The sequence below is a fragment of the Tauraco erythrolophus genome, chromosome Z (assembly GCF_009769465.1).
Source record: "Tauraco erythrolophus isolate bTauEry1 chromosome Z, bTauEry1.pri, whole genome shotgun sequence".
Classification (NCBI taxonomy): domain Eukaryota; kingdom Metazoa; phylum Chordata; class Aves; order Musophagiformes; family Musophagidae; genus Tauraco; species Tauraco erythrolophus.
In genome coordinates, this window is record NC_141496.1 from 74,201,410 (window position 1) to 74,222,536 (window position 21,127).

The 21,127-nt window shown below is 44.5% G+C and overlaps 1 protein-coding gene across 1 annotated transcript; it reads right to left on the bottom strand.

The window, feature by feature from the left end:
* Window positions 1–291: 291 nt before the first annotated feature.
* S1PR3 (sphingosine-1-phosphate receptor 3) lies at window positions 292–1,437 on the bottom strand. Its single transcript, XM_009978051.2, has one exon. It carries the CDS (start codon window positions 1,435–1,437, stop codon window positions 292–294), a length of 1,146 nt encoding a protein of 381 aa, XP_009976353.1.
* Between the last annotated feature and the right edge of the window lie 19,690 nt (window positions 1,438–21,127).

Below are 21,127 nucleotides of genomic sequence, written 5' to 3' on the forward strand. Positions count from 1 at the left end.
TGCAAGATCAGGCAGTGCCAAATGCACCCTCATCACACAATCCCATCGTGGTGCACAATGTTACTAGATGTGCCTGGACTCTGTACTGGCTGTTGGGTAGCATGAGAGGTTTTTTCTGAATCAGGCGTGTTACTGAATGAACACCCAAAGCAAATGATTGGTGATAAATAAGTCCTCAAAGTTAAATAAGTGGTTAGTGTTTTCCTCTGTGACTTAAGTGCATGAATACTTAAACTACACATGTAGTTTAAATCTAAAAGCCACAGAAAGGTACTTGTCTCGAGGAGTCCTTTACTTACAGAAGTTTCCGTTGTGAAATGAAGATTCGTTTTTCTCAGCAACACACGAGGGAACATTCATCTGCGGGAAATCTTCCTTTGGCTTCTGGGTATTGCTGCTGCTGGATTTACTTCGACTGTGATCTGGCGTGGGCTGAATAGGCAAGGATCTGGCCACCTTGGATTTCACCAGGCAGCCACAAACAAGGCGAAAGAAAGCCCGGCGCATTTCCTTACTGGCCAGAGTGTAAATGATGGGGTTCATTGCAGAATTGATGACTGCCAGAGCAATAAACCAGTTGGCTTTGTACAAGACAGAGCACTCCTTGACTCTGCAGGCCACGTCGATGAGGAACAGGATGAACAGTGGAGACCAACAGGCAATGAAGACACTAACAACAATCACAACAGTCCTAAGGAGCGCCATGGACCGCTCTGAGTTATTGTGGTTGGTGACGTTACGACTGCTGGACTTTACCAGGATGTAGATACGGGCATAAAGAATGACAATGGCAACCAAAATGGCTATGAAGATACTAATGCAGAACACAACATACTTCTTGGAGTACAGAGGCAAAATTGTTGAGCAATCTGGCAAGTTGTTTATACAGTTCCAGCCGAGGATGGGTAAGGCACCCAAGGAAATCGAAATAAGCCAGCATGTACCAATGAGAAGGAACACTCTGTATTTTTTATTTGCATCGTAAGGCCTCATTTTAATCATGGTCAAATGCCGCTCAATAGCTATTGCTAGCAAGCTGAAAGTGGAGGCTCCCAGGGCAACAAACATGCTGCCTTCCCTGATGAACCAGATTGTGGAGGACAAGCTCAGAGTTTTCTTCCCAGACATAAGAATGTTTACTTTGTAAACAATCCCAGCTAAAAGATCACAGAGAGCTAGATTGCCAATAAAAAAGTACATGCGGTTGTGAAATTTATTGTTTTTCCATATGGCAATCAACACCATCAAGTTTTCCAGGACTATGAAACTACACAGGATCAGAAATGCAATAGCGGGCAGGTCTACGTTATCAGTTGCCTTTTCCCTTAAAATAAGCTTTCCTGTGTAATTGTAATGCAGTACGATCAGAGAGTCCATCTCCTCGTTACCTTGAGGGCCGACAAGAGCACCAGGTGGCACGGTAACTGCTGCCATCATTTGTTCCTCGACGTTGGACTTCTGCAGTTATCACGAGAATTTAGTTCCGCTAATTTTCCACAAGAGGGAGATCAAGCCACGTTCCTCCAAGCGCTCCTCTGGGCAGGCGGTGATCCCCAGCTCCAGCAAGCCTCGCATATTAATTCGGGAGAGTGGCTCGCAAACCAGGCTCTGAAAATAAGAACAACAAACGCAACGTAAATCTCACTGCCTCCCCACGTCACCTGCAGCCCGTGCGGGTGCTCAACCCACAAGATACAAACAGGAGCCAAGCGGGATCCTGACTACGATGGGACACCAAGGTCCAGCACCGCTGGATGCTCATCAAGGTGGCTGCGGGTAAGCCGTCGGTCACGCTCTGCACAGATGCAGCGCTGCTGCGGAAATACGAGGGCAATGTGGAGAACTGCTCAAGGGTGTTTCCCTCTACAAAATGCGGAAAAAAATGCAGAGGAACTGTGAGAGGATTCGCAAATGGTGCCAGCAAGCCCCAGCGTACACACCAACCAGCTCACTCCTTCTCGAAAAGACCTAGTGCACGTGGCGCTACCAAAACACCACCCAACCCTCGCTGCCCGAGCAGCAGTAGGGCAAACCCACTGCTTCCTAAGCTCATCCCTGTTACCCAGGCAGCCCTGAGGCAGCAAAGAGCCTGAGAAAGGTGGTGTCAAGTCTTGACGCCAGTGTGCATGTTGCCAATGCCTAAAATAACTTCCCACCCTTAACGGTACAAAATTACACTATTTACAATTAAGGAGATGCTCTGAAAGCCAGTCATCATAAACCCAATCCTACTTCCCACTCAAATTAGTTGGATTTCTGTGACCCTTTTTAAAATAAACACAGCAAGTCCCATCTTTGTAAGTATCACTTTTCTTTATGGTTCATTTTACCTTTTTTTTTTTCCCTTTGCATGTGTATACAAGACATACATTAAATGTTGTTGAGGTTTTTTAAAATATAAAATAGTTATACCAACTTTAATTGTCCTTCTCAATTTACTTCTGTTTTTCTTTAAGTTATGACTTAGATTAATTGCAACATTTTCTCACGGACTTTGATAGGTCGCATTTTCGCAGCAGATCCTCCTAGCTGACTTTTTTCCATTGCCATATATAAATATTGGAAGATATCTGCACAGCTTTGTAAAAATATCAGAAGATATCAGAAGCACTTCCTCTTTTACCAGAAACATTACAGGTTAGTCGCTCCAATGAGAATCAGTGCTCATGCCTCAACTGTACGTGTTGATGATGAACAGATAGCAAGTTTTTCAACTTGGTAACCAAACCAGGATGGGGATGAGGAGATAACTGGTTCCACTTGAACCAGATTTGTAAAAATTTTTTTTTTTTTTTCTGGGAAAGGCAAGAAAACAAAAAGTTGTGCTGGATAGGTGGACACTTTCCATTGGCCCAAAATGAAATAGTTTAGTTTAGGGAACTCTTTAAGAGCTAGAGCTCCCGACCTTACCATTTATTTACTCAAGGGTCGCAAGCATTTCGCAATCACATGAAAGAAACTTTCAAAGGATGGGTATCAAGGGACGAAACTGAGATCTCAACCTCTGCTAGAGACCAGCACACCAACAGTTTTTAACACAGAGCCTGTACATCTCAAGAGATATCTGATTTACTCTGGGTAGTAGGGTAGGCTTATTGTTTAATGCGGAAGTGTTTATACTTTCATTGGAAAACAGCAACCTTCCAGTACTTAAAGGGGCCTACGAGAAAGCTGGAGAGGGACTCTTTATCAGGGAACATAGTGATAGGGCGAGGGTAGCTGGAAGAGGGTAGATTTAGATTAAACATTGGGAAGAAATTCCGCACTCTGAGGGTGGTGAGACATTGGAAGAGGTTGCCCAGAGAGGTTGTGGATGTCCTCTTCCTGGAAGTGTTTAAGGCCAGGTTGGATGAGGCTTTAAGCAACCTAATCTAGTGGAAGGTGTCCCTGCCCATGGCAGGAGGAGGTAGAACTAGATGATCTTTTAAGGTCCCTTCCAACCAATCTCTCTCTGTGATTCTATATAGAGGTTCTTAAGATCACAAAAACATGTGAGCCACTGCTGTTCCAGCAGTCTATTTTGGCCACTTGAAAAGTGGGAGATGCATTTTCAAAAGCCTTCTGTAAGAGGGAAGGAGCAAACCACATCCCAGATGAATGTAAAGGGATTTAAAGAGTGATGCACACCCTGTTTTCCCACCCTCCCTTTTCCTGGATTCTCTCCTTCAGAAAAGAAGTAATATAACAAAACCATACAGTGAATCAACTGAATTCTTTAGCACATTCAGGATGTTTTAAATTGATTTTTTAAATAAAATAATTTACTGTTTACCTATTGTTATTGTTGTTATTATTATTACTATTATTTCTTCCCCCTTCTAGTTCTTCAGTCCAACTGGGAGAGATGTATTATTCAAGCAACACAGTTGTTGCTCAGTGTCCTCAGTCTTTTTTCACTCTGAAGATGACAGCGATCATCTCATTCATCTCCCAGGAGCAGAATTGGGCCCTCCAGTTGTTGACCTCTTTTCTGAAGTATTGCAACAGCGAAGCTCTTCATCAGAACTTCACCTCAGCTAAGGTTCAATCTAATTGTAATTCAGTTACAATCTGCACACTGTTATCACAGAAGCTACCACAGTCTTTCATTGTATTGGCTTGTAACAAAATGCTACTGTGTCTGTATGAATTGCAAGTGCTTTCCACTGTAAAATAAACAATTACATTTGACTGGAAAAGTATTTGTTAACGATAGCTCAACTAGCAATACTCACCAGACTGGCTGATGGCTGCCTGAGAGAATCATATTCATATCATTTAAGAACCCACATGCATCAAAATAAACGTTTCTGTCTTTTCCAAACAGAGTTATCATACCAGTCTATCAAGGGACAAATATATTTCTTTCTATGTAGAAAATTATATGCCAGACTTAGGACTTTATCAGTCACAACTCAGCAGCTGCAAACTATCATTAGTCTACTAAAGGCAATGGTGCTATACCAGTTCTCCTGGCTGAAGGCATGGACAATGCACTCAATCAGCAGAAATCATACAGTGCTTCTTCCACTGTTCGTAATTCCTTCTTCTCTTAAAATTATTACAGCAGACTTAGTATCACAAAAGTAAACCTTTGCCTCTGACAGGCTAGTGGGAAGGCAACGGAGGATGTAACATTTTTATTTGCCAGGACTCCCAGGAAATGAATATCACTCACAAGTCACTTGAAAGTTAATACAAATAATAAAGTAATAAATTAAAATTTATTCTCTTCTGGCAGCAACACTTCCAGGTAATAGCTTTCAGCAATACTACTTTTTTGTTTTCTTCCAGCTTTGTAGCCACTAACTCAGAAAGCACATTCATTTTTTAACAGTTAGCAATATTAAAGTTGGTTGTATATTATAGTAAGAAGGGAGCAGCAGCAGGTCCAGGACATCTGTGTCACTGCCTCCTGACAGCTCTACAAATGAATCCTCAAAACATCTTTGTCACAGTCACATACAGAGGACTAGCCACTAGCTGCAAAATATGGACCTCAGCTCGAAATATTAAAAAGACCTGAAGAGCCTGTCTGTGGCATGGTGTGTGTTGAGCAACACCTTTGTTAGGTACCTCAATACCCCGAGCTCTTGATACCACCGGAAATGCATTTTATTCCCTCTATTACTGCACCACCTCTATTACTGATCTCTATTGCTGCACCACCACGTACCAATAGAAAGATAAACCTCTTGGCAGCACAGGGGCCATCTGGCGATGGCCAAAAGAGCATTTGCAAAAGTACTCAAATAAAGGCAGTGGTACAACATCAAGAACCACAGTCATATAGAGGACAATCCACTCGTCTCCTTCAGCTATCTGCCTGACCGTTGTCCTCCCTGCTCCAAGGATGGAGAGAACAGTTGGAGTCAGCAGTGACCACCATCATTTGTCCCTCCTGGGAAACCTCCCTGCCCACCATTATGCTTTGGGGTTTCCACAGTGGTGAGTGTGGTCTCCTGCAGAGTTCAAGGATCCTGGTAGGGTCGAGCACCCTTCTAAACTGGAGCAGGGGCTCTGCATGACAGCTCATGTTCCTAGGGTTTACCAGGGTCTGTATGGTCTCTGTGACACAAGTGCCATGAAAAGGGCAATGCTGTGTGGCAGGCCAGGACCCCTCAATCTGCCCTATGACAAATCACACCTCCACTGCCATCTCCAGCCCCACCACACAGCAGCACAGGCAGAGACTCAGGACTGCACCTCTCACCAGCTCCCCACAGACAATGCCCTGGGTAAGGCAGTTGAACTCAACCTGCAATTTTCCTCTGGGAATGTATAATTCCCAGTGCCAGGAGGCAACGAGGAACTGGTGATAATGGGGATGCCAAAGCCCTTCGGCAACCACCCCTAGTACATCTCCACTCTCTGCTCCCAGCAGGCACTCTGTAAGAGTCCCACGGGGAGCCGAGGGCTTTTACCATGTCATGAGTCACGGCGTACTTTACAGCTGGAAGAATAAGAAATTTCTATTTCCAAAACAGTGAGCCAAACTGCTTTCAATTTTCATGATATCCTGAAGTCAAAGCAACAAGTGAGAACAAAGGACAAGTGAGAAGAGGACTTAGCTTTCCACTACCTACTTTTGCTTACACAAGAACATACGATGCTCTGCATTTGGTCCACTCACTGTAATTCAGCTAGAATCATATTCTTCTGCCTTCCAAATATCCATGAGCTAACTTAACCAGAGAGCGGACCCCTCTTCACCACCACCACAAACATTGCGGTTCTCCCTTCTCTTCCACACACAGCCACATGCTTTGGCCACCAATGATAATTTTAAGAAAGGCAAAGAGAAAGGCAAGAATGCATGTCTGAAGCCAAACTTTTGTATACTTTATGTATTTTTAAAGCCTTTCTAGATGAAAAGTAAACACGTGTAATTTTATCAGGCACACCCTGGTCGTGTTAAATTTAAGAACAGAAAAGGCTTTTGAGAACGGCAGCACATTTCAATACACATTTCCACTCTGAAATTAAGCTGTGCTAGTTGCAAATGAAGTTTAGACAACAAACATCTGCTGCAGAACAATGTCTTGGACAACTCAAACAAACTTTAAAAAAAGTTTTGGGTTTTTTTTTAAGTGAATGTGCTGGCAGCTTACAGCCTCAGAAAAGCCTTTAATAAACGGTTATTTTTCTTGGTTTCTGGATTTTAGACATCGGTTTGTAGTTTGTAATTCCAAGTAGCACACACGTACATCTCACACAGGAGCTCCCTGCTGGTTTAATTCTCGCACGTTAAAGGAAGGCACGTTTACTTCTTTCCCCTCACCGGCTCTCAGCGCTCCCGACCCGTTCCCCGCTATTCCAAACTCCAGTACTCCGTTCGCAAATTTGCACTACTGCAGCGACTCGAACTTTTCCGGCCGACCAACATCTCGTCTAAGCTACCCCAGAATACCCCCGAGGTGCCCGCGCCGTGACCGTCCCACACGGGAATCATCCCTCTACTCACAGTCTCGGGCTCTACTCGACCCGCCGCCGCTCCGTGCTACGCCTTTACGTGACACCCTGGAGAAGCCGCCGGCACGGTGGCTTTCCCGCTCCCACCGCAACCGGCAACCAGCCGGAGCGGCGCCGCTCTCCCGGCCCGGCGGGACGGGGACACCTCGCCCCTCGCTCGCCAAAGGGAGACAGCGCGGCCCCGCCGACTGCCCCGACGGGCGGGATGGCACCGGCAGGGCGCAACCCAGGCAGCGGGGAGAGGGGGCAAGGGAGCGGGCAGGGCTGTCCCGGAGGAGAGGCCAAGTACCTGCTGCGTCCCCGCCGCGTCCCCACGGCGCTCTGCGGCCGCCGCATCCGACCTCGCCGGCTGCACGGCGCCGCTCGGCCCCCAGGGCTGCGCTGCGCCGCGCCGGGCCGGGCCAGGCCGGGCGGGGCTGGGATCACGCCGGCCGTGCGCCCCCGCCGCCGCCGCCGCTCCCCGCGGCTCCGCGCCGCCGCCGCTGCCAGGAGCCGCCTCGCCCGGGTACCCCCGCCCGACCTTCTCTCCGGGCTTTTCTGTGTCCCCACCACCCGCCCCGCGTCCGTCCCCCCGGCTCCTGCCTCCGGCACGCTGCTCCCACGCCGCCGTCGACCCCGACCAGGCTTCGCTCCCCACTCCGGCGGTCGTTGCCTGCCCCCGGCCCGCCCCGCTTCACCCCGCCCCTTCGCCCCTCGCCACCCACTCGTGCCCCGTGCCCGAGGGCTTGTCCCTGCGGTGGGCCGGGCGGGTGGGCTGGCTGCTGCCGTCAGGGCACGGACGCGGGTGAAGAACCAGGCGTTATAGGCAGCCGGGAGTGAAATGTGAGACGGCAGAGCCGGCCGCCGAGCATTTGTAACGTCCATAAAAATGCGAGGGGGAGGGAGGAAATTCTGGGTAGTCCTTACTCAGCTCGAGCTATTAGCAGGCTTGAGTGAGGTTTACCTCTCCTGCATCTGCCCCTCGGTTTTACCGTGCCTCATAATTTGGTCTTCAGAGAGCTCGAGAGGAGTGACACGGTGAAGCACTCAGAAACTCTGAGCAAAAATATGGCTGGTTTGACCCTGAGCTGACCGTTGCAGCGTGGTCTTAGTAAGATACCTCTTGACAGAGTTATTGACTGAATGATAGCAAGTCAAGGACAGCGACAGACATGCAGATTGCCTCAGTTGTGGGAGCAGCACTTTGGAAAAGAAGTTGAAACCTGGATCCTACAACTGTCTGATTTAAACGTACTTGTAAGATGCCTCTGGGTACAGCAAAGCTTTCTGTCAGGAACGGATATAATGAGCTGGCAAACAGGAACACTGCAACAGCCTTGCTAAGCGCAGGCAGGCATGTAGGGTTGCCTAGCCGTCTTGCTGCAATCAGTGTTTTTCTTGGGAGCCTCCTGTCTGGAGCTGAGCATCGTCACACTGGGAATCATGCCACGGGCTTGGCTGTTGGATTGCCTGCACTGCTACTCGGGAGGGAAGAAAAGTCCTGAAAGAAAGCAGAACAAGGCTTTTTATAGCCAGAAGTTCAAGCTGATGTAGCAGAACCAACAGTGTGTTTCTGTGATTGCTTTTTATCTGCTGACGATGAGTAATTAAACTCTTCTGGTTTAGGACCTTGATTGGAAATAAGGACTACGCTGGGCAAAAGGTGACAAAATCATTTCAAAGCTGAAGGATCCAGTGGGTATGGCCCCACTTAGCTATGAATAGGGGGCTATACTGCAGTATGTGGTGGTCCTGGCCTTATCTCTTTGTCTTCCCATCACATGTGCTGTGTGAAAGCTCTCTTCTTCCACTGCTTTTTGGCAAAGGTGAGCCCAGGTCTGTGAATCGGTGCTCTCCCATTGCACAGGAAAGCCTTGTCCAGCTGTTTCCCTGCAAACTACCCCAGGAAGCTCAGTAGTCCTCCTGGCAACCACTTGCCACTTGTTGTCAAGGCCCAGCTCTTGCAGAGCAGATGTTTTAGTAAGGAGCCTGTGGCCTTGCCCTGTGGTCTGCTATAATTCTTTGTTCTTTTCCCGTTTTCTTTATTACCTTTTGGCTACTTGGAGAGAGAAGCCAAAGGAAATAGTCATTCTGCTCAGACTATAGTAGGTGAGGAGACGAGATACTGCCACCAGAAAGAGTTTTTGGTCACGGTGCCAGGAGGTGGCAAACTGTGCCCTACTGCCTGTGATGGATTTGATTTGCCTTCCTCGGTTGGGCTTGCCACCAGTCCGTAGGAGCAGCCACAGAAAAGCGCCACTATAGTACAAGGAAATTATTCTCCTCTGCAGGGGAATATGCATGAGAAGTGGTGTATTGATAGTGCAGACCAGATGTTATCTCTGACGGAGACCTTTGACTGTGGTATCTGACACGGTGGTGTCTGAAAGCCCTTCTGCTGCTTCAAAGCACCTTGAGCAATGCAGTCTCACCAGTGAGCGGGGGATCTCATGCCCCAGCTCTCCTCTCTATCATGGGAAACAGACCTCAGCCATGGCTGTGCCAGAGGGGTCTCTGGCTCCGTGGTGGACAGCAGTTTCTTGCATCTGCCTCTCAGCCCCTGTGGTTGCAGTGGCTGCTGGTGCCATCAGAGGAGGCAGGTGGCAGGACACCTGCAGCACAAGCTGGAGAAGCCACCCAGCAGCAAAATGTGATAGAGAGTTCCTGCACAGAGGCTGCCAAGGATTTGCCTGGGGTGGCATCTCAGGCCAAAGCAGCTGTTGTCAGTAACCTTTGGAGAGCTCAGCCTGTTTGGCAATGGCTGATACAACCACCCTGTTCATTTCCAAACATTGTGCAACAGCCTGTGAGACGCGCGTACCGTGCTCAGCTTTCCACGAAGCTCTCGACCTTATTGTAGTACTCCTAAAAGATATTATGTTTTTGTGAGGTAAAAAGATTAATAACCGAGTAGGAGATAGAAAGTAAAGGACAGGAACAATGATCAATTTTCATAGCAACAGGAGGTTAACAGATTAATTTCCTGGGGATGAGGAGTGTGTTCTGCCCTGGAAATTCACAAGTGAGTGGGCAAACAGGATGAATAACGGGAGAGCAGCATTTGCTGATGTTTCTGGGGGTGCTTGACAGTGAAACTAAAACTGAGGATAAGAAGTTGCTGAGACCTGAAGGTCCTGAGTGACCTGCTGATAAAATGGTGTGTTCATTTCCATGCTGCTAAGTGAAACATAGGAAAAACAATTATAATGATCCACGCACAAATGTGCACAGAGCGTTATCACTCAAAAGAGAGGTCTTTGCAGATAGTTCTTAAAAAACGTCCCATATCCATTAAATGTTAAAGGAGATGCTAGGAATGATTAAGAAAAGAATGAAGAACAAAATGGAAAACGTGGTCAAGCTCTTCTGTAAGCACTGCACCCTGAGTACCACAGGTGCCTCTGGTTGCTTCATCTCCTCATGAATGCAATAAAATGCAAAAAGGCACAAAAGGCAATGGAATGGTTATAAAAGTTGTCCCTGCATGGAAAATGCAAGTGGGCTGGGTCTAACCAATAGTCTGAGTAAAAGCAAAACCCACAATAAACCAAGACAGGATAGTTTAAAACAAAAGGAAACAAATTTCCGTCAGTGTACTGTTGAATTGTGGAATTCGTTGCTGCACGAGAGAAAGGGAAAATGTGGTTAAACAAACCACACAGAGTAAAGGCTTGTCAACGACTGTTGAATACAATGAGAAAGCAGGGCACGTCATGAAGGCCGGGGGACCCAAAAAGGGGCAGCCCTGGATGCTTCCAGCTCCAAAGTTAACATGGGCCGAATCCTGCCTGGGGTCTTTTCTCCTGTGTTGCAAGAAGGCGTGGTCTTAGCTAAGAGGACCAGCCGTGGCACAGGTAGCATCATGACTATTGCTGCTCTTGCAGGTATTGAAAAAAGGAAAGGTTTCTGTTGGGGATTTATGCTAGGTATGGCAGAGGAATAGTCAGCAGAGTGACTCAGAGAAAGGAGGCTCAGCTAAAGCAATGGAGTTGGAAAATGAACTAGTGAAGTTGTCTGAATGGTCCTGGGCCTCACAGCACACTGCGACAGCCCATGACTTTGATTTTCTGTCGTGTTTATTACATGGAGAATAACTGATTGAAAAAAAGTTTTTTTACTTCTATATGTGGTATTTGATCCAATGAATGCAGTGAAAGATGGATGTCATTGACATAAATGAGTTTTCAGCACATGCTTTAAAAAGTTGTTACAGTTATTTCTAGATAGATAAAAAGATATAAATATGCGATAAAAGCTGAAGTTACCCTTAGATGAAAGATATTGTGGTTTCTGTAATGACAAAACAGATCACGTTTCACGATCAATACTATCCCTCTCACGTAGTAGTTACAACTAAGTCCTTGAAGAATCTCCTTTTTCACTTAACTGACTAGGGCACGATAAAAATTTGGTATATATATATTTCTGTATGTCAAGATTATAAAATCATTCATGCAATGTCTCATGAATGCCTTAGTTGTAATTTCCTCATACTGACATTCATCCAATGCTGTACAGGTCTGTCATTGATTTACTTTCCTGGAGATCCTGAAGGAAAGCTCCATCATTAGGAAAATCTTTTATTTTTGACTGTCTTGGTATATAAACAAAATAGCAGCAGGGCGATTTTAAAATTACAATTCATAACAGTGTGATACTTATCTGATTATATTATAACATATTTTAGCTCTCTACTTTGCTATTGTTGCTGAGCCATCTTTTTTACGTTAACAAGATGTATTATGCATTGTTATGTCTAGGTGATGAAGTGCTACAGCATGTTTTTGTTTGTAACACGATTTCTGTGCCTATTTCTGTGTCTCAAACTCAGTTTTAAGCCAATATTGAATGCAATATTGTGTAATTTAGAAATTACTAAAAGGGAAAAATAATAATTTAATTTTGATTTAATATAGAATAATAATAAAAAAGAGAACATTTCTTTGGAATGCTGCTGAATCATAATCTGCAGTAATCAAAATAAATTTGGTGACCACAACAAAGAAGTCATCTGTCAATCGCTGTTAGGTATAAGCAGAGAAGAGTTTGGAAACTTCAAAAATTATTACTGTTTTAACATCTTCATGCACTTGTATGTCATAGCTGTGTATTTGCTGAATTCTTTTAACTTTCTCTATTTTTTGTAAAGATGTCTCCTCCTTTCTTTAGCAGCTGTAAAGCTGACACACTAACTATATAAAACCACCACAGGAATGACTGAGGCCAAGATCTTGCAAATCCTTTTATCTCAACATTTCTAATATTTTGTCAATGTTGTTTGAATCACAGCATCTTTGGAAAATAATCTTCTGAGTCAAAGCACCTTAAAATATTGACATTGCTTTAATGCACCATTTTGGAGTCTGTCTTAGAAATGATCAATAATCACAGTAATTAAACATGTACACCTCTTACATTCACACCTACTTTCTGCTCCCTCATGTCATTATTTGGGATGATAAAAATGGAAAGAATTTGACTTTTTATGACCTGAATACAAGCTCATATGAAGGCTGTCATTTTGGACACCTTTTTTTTTTTTTTTTAAAATCTTAATTTCTGTAACTGTATTGGCATTTTTGAGAAGTGCAGTCTTATACATATCAGGTATAAATACAATATATGCTCATAGGACATGATTCGGCTCCATGTTGTATATTAACTACAGGGGTCACGTGCTTAGCTAAGCTATTTTCTCTGCTTCTGCAAGTGACACCTTTCTTTCTCTAGGTATAATGGGGCAAATGCTCAGAGCATGGCCAGATATTTATCGTTAGCATTACGTTAAGACAGACTCAGCTCAACGTACAGCACTGTGCAGATTGCACATGTTAAAAGAAAGATAGTTGTTATCACAGCACTTCCAGCCAGACATGATGTAAAAAGTGAAATGCAGAGAAAGGAGAAGGGGAAATGAGTTCAGTGAAACAGCTCCTTGGGTTTCCCCTCTGCATCCTGTGCCTCAACACTCCAGACATGAAGACCATACGCCTACATCACTGTCTGAAGTCTTCTCCCTCCTTTCCTTTCTGCACACCGCTCTGACCTGTCCCCAGTAGCTGTGGTCCCCTCCTGTGCAGTGAGCCTCAGAGTGCTGGGAGAGACCCTTGGGGTGAACAGGGCAGTTTGCATGAATGCCACCGCTGCAGCGTCACCCGTCACCCACAGCTCCTGTGGAGCTCCTGCTCCCCTGGCTGCCTCCATGGGACCATGGCATGGCCACGGACATCTCTACCCCCGCCCCCCAAAAGGTGGGCAGCACATGGCTGAGGGATGGTGCATGATGCCAAATCTGTGGGCATAGCACCATGCACACTATACCTGGAGGAGTGCTATGCCTCCCTAACGCAGCGTTAAGCGATGGGAGCAGACCGCACCATTTTGGCTGTCTTTTAGCATGTGTGTATGGTTACAGAGGGATATATTTTTTCCTGTAGAAACCAATAGAGACAGCTGAAAGAATGGAAAACTCTCTGCAGAGATACCAAAAGGTAGAGATTATTTTGTTTGAAGAGAAAAATAACTAAAATTGTAGGCGATCTGATGGAACTCCTTCTAAACTAGCCAAGGACTATTGTATCATTAAAAATTAAAATAAACTTGATCTTTTGAATGGATGGTTGAGTAAAAAAACAGATATTAATTAATAGGGAATGTAAGCAAGCAGAGGCTAAGCAGATGCTATCCAATGAAGACGGAGATGCATCCATGGATAGTTTCATTGCTGGGCAAGGGTCTTGGTTTCAGTAACAGTAACATTTGCAAATGAAAATGGTGTGTCCACAGACTACAGAAACAACACATTGGAACTTTTTCAGTAACTTCAGTATTCAGAACAGCAGAGTAGCAAAGTGTCATTTTGAAGCAGCAGGAGGTGGGTTTTGCTTAGTATTTTTGCAAGAATTTTAGCCAGTGGAAAAGAATTTCTTTCCATCTGAGATCTGATCAAGAACTGAGCCAAAGCAGTGAACTTGAATCACTGGATTTCAGATCGAAAGCGTTCAGAAAATGCTAACAAAGTGTCTGCCAAGACCCTGATACTGGTGGTAAAAAGTCTTCAGAGTAGATTGGGCAGTTTTAATTTCAGAGACAATGGGATCCTTCCGTGATTTCATGCATTTGAAGCACACTTCAAGGAAGTTTCCTTCTGCTGAAGCAAAATGCAGAGCTAATTCCCTGGCTGTCATTTGCCAACATGTACCATGACAGGCTTTCCTCACTGAAGCATTACTGCTGCATCAGGGAAGGATGGAACTATTTAGATTAGGAGTCTTGAAGGCCCGGGGCAAGCAAAAAAAAAAACAGAAAGAAACCTAATATGGCAATGGTTGGGTTCTTGGGATGTCTTGCTGAAAATGGAACTCTTCTGGGACAGCGAAGAAGAACAAAGCAGGAAACTGAAGTTTTTTCCCTGAGTTTGCACTGATACAGTGCAAATAATACTTTTGCAATGCTGGAAGAATGGACTTTGCTTCACTGTGATGCTTCATGCACAGTATTTAACTGTCGTCGTACTGAGGGCACTGACTTTCTAGCCCTGCTGAATTAAACTGAAGCTATTGCGGCCCATAGTTGTCTTATCAACCGTTTTCCTGGAAGTGGTTACCTCCTCCATAAAGACAGTCTACAGCTTGGTCTGTTCCTTTACACCATCAGTGACTGTCATGTACCCTGGACTACGGAGCACTGTGCGTTAGGGTGGGTATAGCATCAACCCTGATGTCTCCTTGGCAAGTGGCTGCAAGACTTGTTCAAGCAGGTGTGGTCAAGCTGTGACGATAACATCTTTAATGTCTGGGAGCCTGGAGAGAGGCCGCCCTGCCGGGAGCCACCCCACATGGCTGGGCCCTCACCCATGGGTCTGAGCATGTGGTAGAGCAGGGGCTGGTTGTGGAGGCTGGACCACCCTGGACATGGCCAGGGGACAGCAGGACATGAGGCTGGAGATGATCCTCTACAACGATTAGTGCCCCCAGGTCCCTGACATTGAATCACTCCTGCTGAGCCCATGAGGGGTCATGAGTCAGAGCTCTGCTGTATGACGTGCTTTAAAATGAGGTAGTTGCGTCCCACATCAAGTTTATTCAGTTAATAAGTGACCTTCCTGGTAATTCTATTCCATCCGGTTGTCTCCAAATTGTCTCAAAGCTTTTTCTAGAAAATGCAATCCAGTTTGTGTTTTGAGGCTTGCCAGCCATGTGCAGGGACTGTATGGCCAGTTACATCTCAGTTACCACTGGCTGGGAAAAGTCATTGCTGACGAGGCATGTCAGGAGCTTTCAAGGAAATTTGTAGCAGGACATCTGGAACTCAGTTGTGGAAACCTAACACCTATTCCCTTAACACAAATAAATAGACTTAGACCTAAGCGGTCCACATAACAGTGGGTTGGAAAGAAACAGGCTGTTAAGGTTCTCTATGTCTGCAGAGTGTTGTATCATACCTGCAAGTGTGGGCAGCCTGGATTAAGGCTACCTGCATCCCACTTAAGAGCTGCTTGGGAAGGTCAGAACCTCCTAGGAAACACACGTTCCCTCATAAGCCACTTTGCCTATTCCACAGTGGCCACATGGGACATGGCCACAGGGAAAAAGCACTTCAAATGGAGACCACTATTTGTATTAGTAGTATGCTAGGTTAAAATCTGTACCTAGGCTTACAGCTAAACAGGCTGGGTGTAAAGTCAGTCTAGGCACTGAAATGCTAGCTGTCTCTGCCACGAGTAATTTATATGCTGAGAATGATTATAAGGAAGAAAAAGAGAAGTGAAAGAGGAAACGAGGAGAAATAACATATTTTAAAAGAGATAATGGACCTAGTTTTCAAAGCCATTGAGAAATTCTGGCTCTCACCAGGGCTAACAGGGGTTGAGAGTTCTCAGAAATGTTAAAAATCAGGCATATGTATTGACTTTATAATAATGACTCAACATTATGATTTACAAAAGTATAAAACAAGCACTGTTCGGAAGAGAACCCTTGACCCTTCATGGCAGCCCCTCAATGATCTCATGTCCTGCTCCCTTAGACATCTGTTTCCCTTTATACAGGAGATAAATTCCTCCCATACCACACAGCATTCTTGAGAACTGTTATTACTCGTTGAAACAAGAAGTTCCCCAGAAGTGCAATGTGCCCCTCCTGTGAATCAGACTTTAAGAGCTTCTTGGGAGCTAATGGATGGCGCGTTTGTTGCTGTTTCATGGAACGTGACAGTTGAAGTGTCACAGTAAGGGTCTATCTAAATAGCACCCAGCTTACAATATGGCCTTCAGGCCAGACAGAAGGTTGCTTGTCCTACATATCATCACTGGATGGAATGGGATTGCTGGTGGAAGAAGACTGGAAGGTGAACGAGGCTGCCCAACATCTTCACACATATACACCTGATGCCATGCCTGCACATAAAGTAGTGGTAAGTTGTTTTAAAGTTTTGAATATGCTTTTCTCTCTTCCTGTTGGGTCTGCCTGTGCGGTGTGAGGCAGCGCTGCGTGGTAACGCCCACACTGGCTCGGTCAGATACCAGCAGCCTTATTGCTGCTCTGGTATGGGACACTCCTAGGTGACCAGCTCTGTTAAGCAATGCATATTCTGAATGATGTCCTACCACCTTTTCTGTCCTGTCTGTCACATTCTCAGGGTCACAACTCAGGGTCATAACTCAGGGTCATGTCCTTACTGCATGCTATACACTTAAGGTGTTTTTTTTTAATTTTTTTTCTATTGTGAAGCCATTTTCTGGGGCTGCTGTATCAGCTGACCCACACTAGCCATCGCCACAGGCCATTAGAGTTTTCTATCTTTTTTTTTTCCAGGAGGACCTTAGTAAATTCGCTGGCTGGGCTCTGTTACCAGAGATCTCTGTCACTAACTTATAGTTAGGTCTGTTGGCCAATTAATTTTCTTTCCTATATCACCTACCAATTAATGCAAACAAGGTGAAATATTGGCCCTTTTTTTAGCCAATAGAAAGATCCCCATTGATATTAATGGTCTTTGTATTATTCCTGTTTCTTCAGGCTCCTCTTTATCTACAGCTTTTCCTTTCTGTTCTCTCTTACACTTCAACTTTTCCTATACCTTACCTTTCTCAGAAACTCAGGTTGTCCAGCTACTCCATCTTCTTTTCCTATTCAATTTCCTATATTAATTATTCCTATATTGCTACATATTCCTATAACTCTACTGTCTTCTCTTAGACTGGAAACATCTGACACAGATCACCTTTTGCCAGTTTTCAAACTCTCCACACCTTCTGTCTTCTCCTTTCATTTCTCTTAGGTCTTCATTGCTACTCTTTTAAAAGTCTGCCAAGAATTACTGGGACAGCAATACTTAAAGCATCAGACGTTACCAAAGCTAACATCTTGTCTGTTTTAGTGATACAGCTCATAAGCTTCCAGGTGTCTGCTGGAGTGGGAGGAACTTGCCTAATTGTGGTGGTGTCTATCAAACTTTGTCTCCCGGGTCTCTGGCAGCACTGAAGGTAAATGGATGCAAAACTAGATGTAGCTCATGGGTCAGCTGATGTGTGATGTGGTGGATACAGATCACCTGAGGAGAATCATTACTCATAATGATTTCTCCCACCTGCAGAGGAAAGTAGTAATGTATGTCTCCAGGGCACATTATTTTCTGGGATGCTTTTGGAATAGTGTTATTTGTGCCCCACCCGTTGGCAAGCCTGGGAATAAAAGGCATAATCAAAGCCTTATTTAGCTTAAATACAGAGCTCTGTGGTTCTGGAACAGCAAATCCTTCATTTGCATCTCTGCTGACGGTCGTGTAGAGCATGCGGGCACAGAATCGTTACCAGTGGCATCCTTCCAGTCTTTACTGGGTAACTGTGTGTGTGCACTGGGGAGGGTTGTGAAAAGGGGAGGTAAACACCCTCACTGACACCAGGACCATCATTGCCATTACACTGTAAGTCACTGTAATACACTAGTGTAAAAGATACAAGTACATGTCTCAGCCTCCATGAATTTCTGCTCCATGCAATTTCAGATTTCTGCTGAGTTTAGACACTCCTCCACCTCCCCTGCTGGTATCTGTAAGTGAATGAGCCCCAAGGCAGCGGACACCTTGCTGAGGGTGTCTCTCACATTTATGCCTCAGCCTCAAGCAGCTGAAAGTCTCAGGAGCCCAGGTTAGCTGTCAGGGAACTCCAGAAAGCAGAATCCATAGCTGAATGTGAGATATTTCTCTGCGTTTTCTTCCATGCTCTTTCGACTTTCCCTGGAGTTGTGTAAAGGCTGGTAAATCTTGATGATGGCAGCATTTCCTCCAAAGGAAAGTCTCCTAAAGAAAATTACCTATGTGTGTGGGAGAACATTTTGCACGATGTAATAAAAATGTAATAAGCTGTTTACATCTCATTCTGAGAGCTGTTTGATATTTGCGGTATTTATTTTTTGGGAAATCCAGACATACTTTTACAAGCATCTGTTGTCCTGTTTCATTGACAAAAATCAGTTACTGAATTAATTTTTTTACTACTATGTCACTTTTCTCTGTATCTTTATATTTTAGTATTTGTTTTCAATGGCTAATGGGTAAGCTGCCGTTACAAAAATATGGAGGGGTTTGATGTTATTGTGTTCCTAAGAGCTGTGGGAACTGAACCAGTACAAGGCAGTAGTCAAAGACCAGTGTGTCTAGGAGTGGATGTCAACACATGAAGATGGCGTTGAGGTTGTGCACATATCAAAAATGTTGTGCTGCTGATAGAGTATCAGGGGATCTGCGTCATGATATTTTATCAAAGAGTGACATAGTCTTTTGGGCTACAAAGGCGCAGACTACCCGTACCAGACACAAAAAGAAAGCAGTAAAGTCAGTAATTGTGTTCTGTTCTCAGTTAAAGCACCTTGCTACTAGTAATTCTGATGGAAACTGTATGTGCGCATGTACTCTCACACTGGGTATAGGGGACAGTGGCCATGTGGCTAACCCTCATATACAGATACAGCTGTGTCTATACCACTCACCCTTTCTCTGTAAATGCTGGTTTATATCCATTCCTATTCTTATAGGTCATTGTCTCATACTGCCTGCAGACACAGTTGTCCTTGTTCTGGAAGACAAAGGAATAACACATGACAGTGGCTGTGGAAATTAATTTACAGCATTCCTTTTTATTTGCAGACTTTGGAAATGTGTTTAAGAAATGAGTCCTGACAATTTTGCACATTTAAATCAGTGTGCGATTTTAACTTAATTTCCTCACTCGCTTTCTAGAAAAGGAAAATGAAGTGTTCTTTTTCTCAACTATTAATTTGATTATCATCTAGAAACGATGAGCTATGCATTCCTACTCTGAAGTGATTTACAGCGGTCAAAACTTCAGCCTGAAGAAGCTGAAACTGATAGATGTTTTCCTGTCTCCTGGGGTCCACACTCTCTGGCTTGAGCACCTAACTCTTTGAAGCCTACTTATGCATAAAAAAATGAAATCTTGTTAGGGGCATCGCCCTGCATATCCTATGAATCATGAGTTTTGAAGAGCAGTACAAGACATAGGAAAGACTGAAATAAAGGTCTGATGCTACCTTCCTTCAACACACAGGAGATTTCTAAGGGCTCTGGGCAAGAAGGAATACTGCTGAAAGAGCTTGTCCTCCTAAAAAATCTCATCCATAAGGTGTGCATGCAACAGTTGACGGGTGAGCTTAGGAAACAAAATCTGTGTTATTTTGACTGCTGTTTGGTGATTTCAAAATCTGCTTCGTGGTCATATTTTTACAAGAGTTGATTTTGTAGTCTCAGTGAAAATATCCATATTATTGAATTTCTGTGTGTGCATCTCATACCTTTTCAATTCTTGTCTTAGTTTCCATTCCATTAGTCAGTGGGTTGTCTTCAGCAGAGTCTGAAAGCACCAACTGTTGTATCACTAAAAAGTAGTTTGTGTGTCACTTAAGAGCAGTTTCTTAAGAACTCCATAAGCAGAAGTTTTCTAAGGGAGCAACTTTTAAATTTTATTTTTAAAGTTCCAGACAGAGTTTCAGCTGGATCTCTGCATAAATTTGTCCATTTGAAAGGTTTTACATTATTTTTTCCCAGTCATTTAAAGAGAAGAAAGGAAAAAGTATACTGCTTGTTTTGAAGTTGAACCTGATGGACTTTGTGCCTCTTGCTCTTAGAAGTAGTTCAGCATATTCCTGCAGTCCTCAAGAGAAGTGCATATGACAAGAAGATGGACTATAATAACAGATACCAGAAGTGTATGAGGTGAGGCAACTGCCTGCCACTGTAAGCTCTGAAGAGCCTCATGATTTTATTTTGGTGGGTTTCTGTGATCCACATTTGCTGTCCTGCTCTAACTAATGGTCGTGCTGACAGTGGTTGATGTTTTTACAGGCTTTTCTGGTGAGTTTTCTGTTGAACCTTGGTTCTTGTCCTATCAGTTAACGTCCTCTAATGTATGGGCAGCTTAAAATAGCGTGGCTTAAAATAGTTCATTTGGTATGAATTCTTCCTGTTACAAGAGTGCAGAATCAGGCATGATTCTTTAGCGCAGAAGGAGAAGAAATGACACAGTGTCTTAAAAGTTGCTGTTGAATGTGGCATGATTCCAGGTATAACTATGTGGCAGCTGGTTAGAGATAATGGAGTCAAGCAGCTTTCCCCACGGATGCTGTGCTGTGGGTCATGTGAGGCTGCAAAGATAAAGCATCTGCCTATGCTTCTTGTACAAACCTCTGTTCCTTCTCTCTCTGTTCCCCAGGAGAGCAGGAGAAATGGACCTCACTAATTTTATTTCATCAGATACTGTAGTCTAAGCAATATCCTCTGCGAGCGCCTTCTTGTAGCAGTGAAGAGGTCCCTGCTCAGCGAATGATGACCAGAGTATCTGGGTAGATTAGATCTGTTTCAGAGAGGGGGAAGGCATGTTCTGACCCACTCATCTGTGTATTTATAGCTCTTATGAATAATCACAGGATGCAGGGGGAAGCATATCTCAAGAGTTCACCCACATAAAGAGTGAAATAATAACAGAAGTGCTATAAATATACAGGGGATGGATGACTCGGGTGAGAGTGGCTGCTTAAATGGATGAACTGTGGCAGAATTGCAGGAGGAAGATATGTGTGTGACTGCATGTGTGTCAAAGCAACAGGAGTTTTCATGAGCATATTGTCTCTCTCTTAGAGACAAAGTCAGAAGGATTTGTTGGTAGGAAGGGTCTTTTGAA